Source organism: Vicugna pacos, chromosome 4 (genome assembly GCF_048564905.1).
Source record: "Vicugna pacos chromosome 4, VicPac4, whole genome shotgun sequence".
In the NCBI taxonomy this organism is placed as follows: Eukaryota; Metazoa; Chordata; class Mammalia; order Artiodactyla; family Camelidae; genus Vicugna; species Vicugna pacos.
The window spans coordinates 68,922,432-68,933,011 of record NC_132990.1 but is presented as its reverse complement, the minus strand read 5'-3'; the positions used below and the strand labels follow the sequence as shown (position 1 = coordinate 68,933,011).

Genomic DNA, 10,580 nt, shown 5'->3' with positions numbered 1-10,580 from the left:
TCTCTTCTCATTTCAGAAGTTCTTCCTCTTGTTTCTTTATTTATTTCCATTCATCCATTCACTCTATACTCTTTCCATTCTAGATTTCCATTCTCTCTCTTTCCCACCCCTTTGCATTCTTTCTTTGTTTTCCCTTCCTATTTATTCTTTTCTCTGTTGTGTCTTCATTTTTATGTCTCCAATGCACAGCATTCCTTTCAATCATCTCTTCATAGAAACCACAGAGTTATTTGTAGAAATATGGAACTTCAGGAACTAAACGTAGAAGAAATTCTCATTTCAGATTAAATTCTGCTTTTCAATAAATATTTTCTGAATTTTTGTTGCATACGTACAGCTTATATCCAACATACACACAGATACACACACATGCACACACACACAGTTATATCAGATTCACATTATTCATTCAGAAGGCCACTTGTCCTCTGAGTACAACAGAGGACAGTTTTGATGTGAACTAGTAGCGTTTTTATGTGTTACACCCTGTTGTGGTTTTGTTACCTCTTTGGGATCTCTTCATGACTTCAGTTTATCCCTGACCTTACCTAAGGCTGAGATGGGACCAGCTCCAAATAAGTTCCACAAGCTTCTTTGCTTATATTTATCATATCACTTACCACATTATAGTCATCCAATGTTTAATCTTGTTTTTTCTTTCCATACTGTGGTTTTCTCATGGCAGAGTCTTTGTGTAGTTTGTCTTAATGCCCCATCATAGGTAAGGGATTAATATTTGTAGAACAGATAAATTCATCACCAAATGGTGATAAATAAATGATCTTCTGGATCATGTGATTACCTTCTGGACTTGATCTAGGCAAAATTATCTTCTAGGAACCATAGACAAGTTCAGGCATTCAGATCAATTTTTTAAAAACCACATCCGTTCTGTTCTCTCTCCGCTCAGATATTTCCGGAGGCACAGATTACAGTTGCTAATCACTGTTTAAAGTAACAACTGTGCTTTGTGAGAAGAATAGTCTTTACAATTGCTCTTATAAATTATTATAAGTCACTAATGTGAATTATTTGTAGTAATTAGATCTAACACTTTGTCCACTGCTCTGTACTCCACCTCCTTTCCTGCTTTTCTTTTGATAGCCCTGTTGTCTCTTTTTCTCTTCCAAGCCTTATTGTTTTCTCTGTGTCTTTCATCTATAGTATTAGCCTTCCCTGTATACTCTGCTTCATTGTGTATTTCATCTTCTACCAGAACTAGCATGGACTCTCCAGCCCTTTACATAGCACTGGGGGCAGCCAGGTTTGGAGATGAGTATTTATGAATATTCAGTATTAAGTTGGTCAGTGAGGCTCTAGGACTGTATACATTCTTTAGATTTGCCCTTGGGGACCCTTTGTAGTGAAGGGAATGGGAGAGGAAGAGAAAACATTATAGATAGAAAAAATCCCACCACTGAGAGAAGGAAGATGAAATTCACAATTTCACCGTATTAAAGAGACTGGAAAAAAACAAATATCAAGAATGTGCGGTATAGTGGTTAATAATGCCATCAGTAGAGAAGGAAAAATAAGAAGGGTTGCAAGAAGCAGTCGTCAAGATGTCCAACTCTCTGTGTTAAAATTCCTGTTCCACCTCTGACGAACTGCACAATATTAAAACAAGTGGCTTAATTTCTCTATGATCCAGTTTCCTCATCTGTAAAATGAGAATAGAATAGTATCTATGTTATAGAATACAGATTTAAAAAACCCATGCATGTAGCAAGGTCTCTGGGTATCTTCTTTATTCTACTATTTCTACTACTTCTAACACTGTTATATATCATTGTGTACGGTGAAGACTGCTCATTGATAACCTTGGAAGCAAAAAATTGAATGAATTACTTTATAAGTAAACTATGTATTTAATTATTCTAAATATATGAAATGGAGTAAATAGTTGATAGAGCATGTGGTATTAATTATAATTTTTAAACACTAATAAGCATTTTTATTATTCTAACAACTTTGCAAAAGTAGTTTCTACGTCCATATTATGGTGGAGAAAGCTGAGACTCCGACACATCGAGGCACTTGCCCATGTGAAAGAGTTAGTAACAGAGTACAGACATGTAGACTTATGTCAGCTTGGAGCCATACTCTGTGTAGCAGAAGCAAGTAAACAACCCATATACACATCACAGAGAATGGACAAATACATTGCGGTATATTCACACAAAAGGCTGTTGTATAGTAATGAAAAATAAATGAACGATAGCCATCGTCAATAATATCAGTGAATCCATGTCATATAATACTGAGGCGTAAAACCAGGTCACCCCAAATTACTTAAAGTTTGTTACTTTTTATAAATTTCAGATCATCTCAAACATAACAATATTCTTTTTAGAATGCCTCTAGTAGGTATGTGAAAGATAAATGTATACTAAAAAAAGAGAGAGAATTATTAACCTGAGATTCAAGAGATTGGTTACCTTAGGTAAGGAATGACAGGAAGAGGTGACGGAGAGTTTCATAGATACGAACTATAATCAGTGTTCTAGTTTCTGTGTTGGACAGTAAGTTAAGGTTGTTTATAATCATATTCAAAGCCAAGGGAGCAAGCAAGAAGGTGATGCTCAGACCAGTGAAGAGAGTGTACCATGAACCATGGATTATGATTAATCCAGTCCAAGGCTCCTGAGGCTGGAGGAGTGTAGGCAATTATGAACCCTTTAGCCTGTGTCTCTTACAGTCTCGTTGAAGATTTCTCCCTCCTATCCCAGAGTCCTGTCTAAATTTTTTCTCTGGCTCTAGATCTCTAGATTCAGCCCCTAAAGAAAGAATTTCCGTCAGAAACTCACTATAGAACATACCAGAGTAAGACAGGAATCTGAATGGTAATTGGAAACATGGAACATGCCTGGGAATAGGGGAAAACAATTTAGGGAAACTTCTTGACTTATTGAATTTTTGTAAGTTTGACAGTTATAATGCACATGTATTGTGGCATCTTTCTTTTTATCCCACAGGTTTTGGAAAATTGTTTTGGAGAGAAATCTCTAGTTCTCTGAATTCTAATATAGATCTTACCTAATTTTGGATTCTCCATGTTATACTAGCTTGAATATCTTGATGCTGAGTGTGTGATTGAATTAACTGTGGTGAATGTTATTTTGAGCTAGAAATGTGTGCTTAATGTTATGAAGGAATAAATAAATAGAATATAAGAGAATGCACTTATATCTCAGTTGCTATCTCCTCATCTTTACTGTTTATATTCTTAATAGGAAAAGATTCACAGTATAGAAAAATGCATAGATACCAAGGCAATGAAGTACGTATACTTAGTATCCAACTTTAACAAAACTTAACATTTGCCCCTTTTGGTTTCAACTCTTATTTTGAAAAAATAAACTGTAACAGATACATTTAAAATCCAAACTATTTCTGTACCCTTTCCTCTGTTCTTCCTTCTTCCCCAAAGGAGGTACTCATTGTCTTAAATAAAGTAGTCATAATAAATGTTATAACTGGTCTTACAAAGTAATAAAATATTTTTGCACGTTTTAAAATTTTGTATCTGTCATACTCTCCTATCATCCTGGAAGTTTTCAGTTAACATAACGTCTTGAAGACTTAAGCCTATCAATGCCTGGGGCTCTGCTTTCATGTTCATAATATGAGTAGACCACAAGTTAAAATAGGTATATACAGTTGTGCTACAATATTTAATTGAATGACCCATCCTCATTCACTAAAAATGCCATTTCAATTCTAAAAATTGTGAATTTGTTTGGGGCTGTCATCTTCTGTGTCCCATAGGGTTAGCCACATATTAGGCTACAAAGTGAGTCTCGTAAAGCTTCAAAGACCTAACCTCATAGAGATTTAATTATTTGGCTACGTAATTACATTAGACATCAATAATGAAAAGATAGTTTAAGAAAACATGTTTGGAAACTAAAATGCATCTAAATACATTATTTAAGTCCATAATGAGCATTTGAGGAAGGGTCCAAGAGCAATTCCTGCCAGCACATGGAGAATAGTTTGAGGAAGCTGTATTTACAGAGTTTACTGGAAGAAGACGTGTGAGTTTTCCTTGGGCTAGCTGGATCCGATGAAGATGCATGAGCTGTGTCATCTTGAAAGACATCCCACCCAAGAGGGCTTCTTGTTAGGATGAGGCAATCTTAGGAGATTAAGTCTAGAGGGTTGCAGTCAGGTATCAATCCTGAATAAGGTCTCTAAGAGATGCCAGGTTCTGGATTGATTAGTCTTTTCTGGTAGCAATAGCTTCCTATGGGTGCTCTCCATTGGGCTCATACAATGCTCCAAGAGAAAGAGTCTGTATTTGCAATCTGTACCAACGGCACCACTCAGTGAGACCTTACCTTTCTTTGTCTTTTTCCTTTGACATCGCACTAGCCAGAGACATCTTAGAGGCAGGATGCAAAAGATGCTGCAGTAATGAAGTCTGCCACATCCCTCTTTCCCTCATACAGGTTTCTGAATAAGAGTAGAATTCCATTTGGGAAAGGAAGAAAAGTTTAAATTGATTGAGATTTAAAGTTTTGATGTTCAATTGAATTGCATTTTTAGTCCTTAAAAATGAGATCTTTCAAAAGCAGTGGTGTGAAAAAAATGGTGCTTCCTGCTTTGCTTCCACAAGGTTCAGTTTTTTCCCCAAACACTGTTGTAACAGAATTTCTCCTTAAATCTTCACTACTTTTTGAGGTAAACACCATTTGATTACTATTTGACGGATAAGAAAACATAACATGTCCAATATCACACAACTAATAAGTGGCAGAAATGGAGTTAGATTCCATGTAAGTCTGACTTAAAGCCTTTGCTATTAACTGCAGACTACTGTCCTTTAATAATCACCCAGTAATTCCCAGGCTTTATTCTAGGTATAAAGAATCCAGCGACCAATATATGCATGTATCTGTATATATGCACACACGTTTGTGTGTATATACACATATATCTATGTATACAGATAAACATACGTATTCAAGTGTTTTAACAGTCTACTTTGGGAGTCAGGCAAAATCAATAGTCACACAGTGAACGGAAGAGTGAAAAATGCTCTAGTGAAATACTGTGCTGGGATTCAATGAAAGCTTTGAGTAGAAATGAACCCTGAGTCTTCAAGATGAGTAGCCTTTAACCAGTTATCTTGTGGGGTTGAAATCTGGGCCCTGAGGGACGACACTCCATGGAAGACAGAATAGTGTATGTCAAAATATTTTTATTGTTGGGTCATTTAAAAGGATGTAAAATTTGGGTTTGGTGTTTTCTCTCAGCACTGAGAAGAGTTTCTTATTTTCTAGAGTCTTTTTGCTGAGAAATCTTCTGTCAGAAAGTCTGTCTTTCCTTTGTAGGTAATAGTTCCTTTCTCTCTGGTTGATTTTAATACATTCTTTGTATTTGCTGTTTATCAGCTTCCCTAACATAGTGCCTATGGATGGATTTTTAAAAATTTGTCTTGTGTAGGAGTTAGCTTCTCTCTTCAGCCTCTGTCCAGCCCATTCATTGAGATTTTAATTTGAATGTCAGTATTTTTATTTTCCAGTCTTTCTTTTTGGGTCTTTCCCCAATCTGTTGTATTTTTTAAAATACTATCTCATTTCTTATAGTCTTTATTCATTCATTTAGACACAAAGCATTTTAAACATAATTTATAATTCCTTACAGATTTGTTAATTTATGATATTTAGAGGGAGATAATCCTATTATGCACTGATTGTCTTCATAATGAATGCATTTTTGTGTGTGTTTTGTGATTTTGAACTGAGAGCTCATCTTTTTGGTTAGTTTTTATTTGTGTGACTCCTGTACAGTATAGTGTTAGTAAGTCCTTGAGAAGAAGTTTTGTGTTTGCTTCTACAAGATACCTCAACGCTTTTAGCAGTCTGACAGTGAATTTTGTTAGTCTATCAATTTTCAGGTTTTAGCATCATTTGTGTTTTGTATATCAGCTTTATCCATTCCATGTGGCCATGTGCTCTACAGACCCATAATGCAGTCTCATGGGAGACATTTTCATCTCCATGTAGTACAGGTTGAAAGATAGAAGTTTTCTTTGGGTCTCCTATAGCCAGTGGTGTATGTGTATGTGTGTGTATGTATGCATGTATATACATACATACTTGTTCACTGAAAGTTTAACCTTTTGAATGTTCTTAATTTATGTGGTAGTTTCTACCACTCGCCTCACACAAGCCTAAGAACTCATCTCTTATCCCACAAGGGGGTTGAAACAAGCCTCTGGACTCCAAAGACTGATACTGTGTCCCCTCCCACCTACCCAGCATTTCCCTAACATTCTTGAAAACTCAGTTATGAATTTAAAAGGCTGATTATTGATCTTTTTTAAACTTCTGTCTGTGCTGTGTGGGAAAGTGTTATTTAAACCTCCTATTTCAGGAAGATGAGGTTCTCAGAATAACATATGAAGATCTACAGGAATGTGAGGTCTTAGCATGTTCAGAAAACTAATGAAAAACTGCCTAGTTTGAAAAGTACTGGGTAGGTGGCTCAGCATAAGCCTGGTTAGTTAGGTTACGTACTGACAATGAAAGTCACATCAAGCTATTTGGATTTTATTTTGAAAGTGCTGACCCTTAAAACAAGAAATCACATGTTGGAAATTTTATTTTGGCATAAATATGGAAGATCTATCAGGGGAGATTAGTAGAGAAATTGGTAACTAGGCTATGAAATTAGTACTGGTTAGAGATGCTGAAAATTAAATAGTGTTACTGGACTGAGAGCAAAGGGCAGATATAAGGGAAAATGTAGATGTCAAGGAGTGATTGGAGATGAGGAGATGAAGGCGAGATTCCCCCAGGTTTTCATTTGAACAGTCAGATGGATGGAACTGATGACGCAGTTAACCTACAAAATCAAATAAAGAGGAACACCAAGTTATTTCATGACAACTTGAGACAATTTCACTACAAAAACCAACTGCTTATAAAGAACCATTTCTGTATATATTACATGTTAAATGGTACATTGTGTTCCTTACAGGTTCAGATGGAAGAAATCATGGGGACCACAGTGGGATGAAGTGTGAACAGAAGATGAGGAGCTAGAGACGGTGAGTGTAGGAATTGTCTCATGAAATTTGCTGCTGGAAGGAGGTAAGCAGTAGTTGGACGAAAAGACAATATTGTTTGCAACTGTACGAGAAACTTTATCAGGGTATTTGGATTATGTAAAAGAACCAATTAGAGTGGGTAAAAAGGAAGAAATATGGGGGGAAATGCTATAACACGTCAAGGGAGTGAAGTCACAGATCTAGATGGAGGGCCCATCGTGGTCAGTTGAATTTAAGACTTTAAGGAGTTTGAAGAATTAACTAGAATTGTTACGATCCCTAACCTATGACCTATGACTTGCTTTTTGATTAAAACTCTCTTTCAGGCAGGCTCAGTGTCACTCATCATGGGCTGTGCCTCCAATGCCTCACATTCTCCAGTCTTCTTGCTTCTCGGGTTCTCGAGAGCTAGGGTCCCCCACAGGGTCCTCTTTCTCCTGTTCCTGGCTATTTACCTGACTACCATAATGGGGAACGTGACTCTCGTGCTGCTCATCTCCCGGGACTCCAGGCTCCACTCACCTATGTACTATCTGCTCCGAGGTCTCTCCATAGTAGACATGGGGCTGTCCACGGTCACCCTGCCCCAGCTACTGGCCCATCTGGTCACTAATGACCTAGCCCTTCCTGCTGCCCACTGCTTGGCCCAGTTCTTCTTCTTCTATGCATTTGGAGTCACAGACACCCTTGTTATTTCTGTAATGGCTCTGGATCGCTACGTGGCCATCTGTGACCCCCTCCACTACCATTCAGTGATGAATCGCCAACTCTGTGCCCGCTTATTGGTCTTGAGCTGGGTGGTGTCCATAGTGCACACCATGCTGCACGTGGGACTCCTTTTGCCTCTTCACTGGGCTGAGGATGCTGAGGGCAACGTTAAACTTCCCCACTTCTTTTGTGACCACCGACCACTTCTGAGAGCTTCTTGCTCTGACATCCATCCCAATGAGCTGGCCATATTCTTGGAGGGTGGCTTCCTCATGCTGGGCCCCTGTGCCCTCATTGTACTCTCCTATGTCCGCATTGGGGCCACCATCCTACGTCTGCCTTCAGCGTCCGGTCGCCGCCGTGCCGTCTCCACCTGTGGATCCCACCTCACCATGGTTGGCTTCCTCTACGGCACCATCATTTGGGTCTACTTCCAGCCTCCTTCCCAGAACTCTCAGGATCAGGACATGGTGGCTGCCGTGATGTACACTGCCGTCACACCTCTGGCCAACCCTTTTGTGTACAGCCTCCGCAACAAGGATGTCAAGGGTGCACTCCACAGGCTGCTTAGGGAAGGGAGGGTGGACTCCGGTTAGCCTGCCTAAGAGCCATCCATGCTGGTTAGGTGAGGAAAGACACAGGCAGATTTGAGCACCGCTGGTTTTGGAGTTGTTGGGGAGGGATGGCCTGGACAGTTCATGGAACTTCAGATTCAGCTCTTGTAAATGTGGTGCTCTGACAGCTGTGAACATTCCACATTCATGCCACGTGGGCTCAGGGCTCCCTCATCAGAATGCCTCTGGAACCATCCCTCAGACCATTTATCTTCAGTTGTCAGAGTGGATAGAAATGAGTCACTAGGCCAGGGATGTTTAATTCTAGTGGTTTGAAGACATATGGGAATATTATTGTGAAATTCTGAACTAAAGCAGACAGTGAAATTAATTACAGTCACATTTAACTTGGTGTGCTTGTTTGTGGGAAGTGTGTTGGTGCATATCAGAAAGTTAGTTGAAGAGAACAGTTTAGGTAAACTGAGATGGCAATTTTATACCTTCTTCATTAAGTGAGCAAATACATGCCCAGAAGTGAGTGTGACATGGGGGCCATGATTCTACTGATCCACATGTGAGCCTCAGTTTCCATGGGCCTCTCATAATGTGAGCATCCAATTCTGATACATGTGAATTCTATTTTATATCCTTGAAGTTAATTTTAATTTGCCTTTTGAAGTAAAAAATGTGGAGAAAATGCAAGCTAAATACTTTGCTGCATATAACAAGAAATGGCAAACTATTTCAATAGAGAAAACAAATTGGCTGTGCTTAGCTTTTGGGGAACTGGACATTGGCCTCTATTTTGTTAGCTCTTACGATATTCACCACAATCATTTTTAAAAATGTATTGACGTATAACATTGTGTGAGTTTAAGGTGTACAATGTGTTGATTTGATACATTTATATATTGCAATACGATTACCAGCATAGCATTAGCTAACGCCTCTATCACATCATATAGTTATCATGTCTTTTTTGTGGTGGGAGCAATTAAGATCTAATCTCTTAGAAACTTTGAGGTTTGTGGTGCAGTATTGTTGTCTATAGTCGCTCTGCTGTGCATTAGTATCTCCAAGACATTTATCTGCTAGTTGCAGGTTTGTACCCTTAAACAGCATCTCCCCAAGACTCCCACTCTCTGATAACCACCATTCTGCTCTCTGTTTCTGTGTTTAGCTTCTTTAGATTCCATGTGTAAGCTATGTCATACAGTATTGTCTTTCTCGGTCTGACTTATCTCACTTAGTGTCATGCCCTTAAGGTCCATCCATGCTGCAACAAATGGCAGGATTTCCTTCTTTCTCGTGGCCGAATGATGTTGCATTATGTACATGAACCACATTTTCTTTACCTGTTCATCCACTGATGGACATTTAGGTTGTTTCCGTATCTTGGCTATTGTGAATAGTGCTGTAATAGACATGGGAGTGCAGATATTTTTTGCAGATATCTTGTTTTCATTTCCTTTAGATATTACCCAGAAGTGGAATTGTTCCATTATATGGTAGTTGTATTTTTAATTTTTTGAAGAACCTCCATACAGTTTTCCGTATTGGCGATACCGATTTACATTTCCGCCATCAGTGCCCAAGGGTATACTTTTTTCCACATCTTTGCCAACACTTGTTTTTTTGATGACAGCCATTCTAACATGTGTGCAGTGCTATTTCATTACACTTTTGATTTGCATTTCCCTGATGATTAGTGATGTTGCGCACCTTTTTATGTACTTGTTGGCTATTTGGATGTCTTCTTTGAAAAGTGTCTGCTCAGATCTTCTGCTCATTGTTTAATCAGGTGTTTTGGTTGTTTTTTAATTATTGAGTTATGTCAGTTCTTTATATATTTGGATATTGACTGCTCTCAGATATATGGTTTGCCCAGTATGTTCTTCCATTCTGCAGTTTGCGTTAGTATTTTCACTGTTTCTCTTGCTGTGCAAAAGCTTTTTAGTTTGATGTAGTCCCACTTGATTTTTGCTTTTGTTATTTGTGCTTTTGGTGTCATATCCAGAAAACCATTGTCCAGATTAATATGAAGGAGCTTCTTTTCTGTTTTCTTCTAGGAGTTTAATGGGATCAGATTTTATGTTTAAGTCTTTAATCCATTTTGAGCTAATTTTTGCATATGGTGTAAGACAGAGGTTCAGTTTTATTTTTCTATATGTGTTTTTCCAGTTTCCCCAACATCATTTGTTGAAGGGATTATCCTTGCTGCACTGAATGTTCTTCATTCCCTTGTCAAAAATTGATTGGCA

At 38.3% G+C, this 10,580-nt stretch overlaps 1 protein-coding gene across 1 annotated transcript; it reads left to right on the top strand.

Annotated features, from left to right (window-relative positions):
* The first annotated feature begins 7,404 nt into the window (after positions 1-7,404).
* Positions 7,405-8,361, top strand: OR1B1 (olfactory receptor family 1 subfamily B member 1). Its single transcript, XM_015240224.2, has one exon. The coding sequence runs from the start codon at positions 7,405-7,407 to the stop codon at positions 8,359-8,361; it is 957 nt and encodes a 318-aa protein (XP_015095710.2).
* The last annotated feature ends 2,219 nt before the right edge of the window (positions 8,362-10,580 follow it).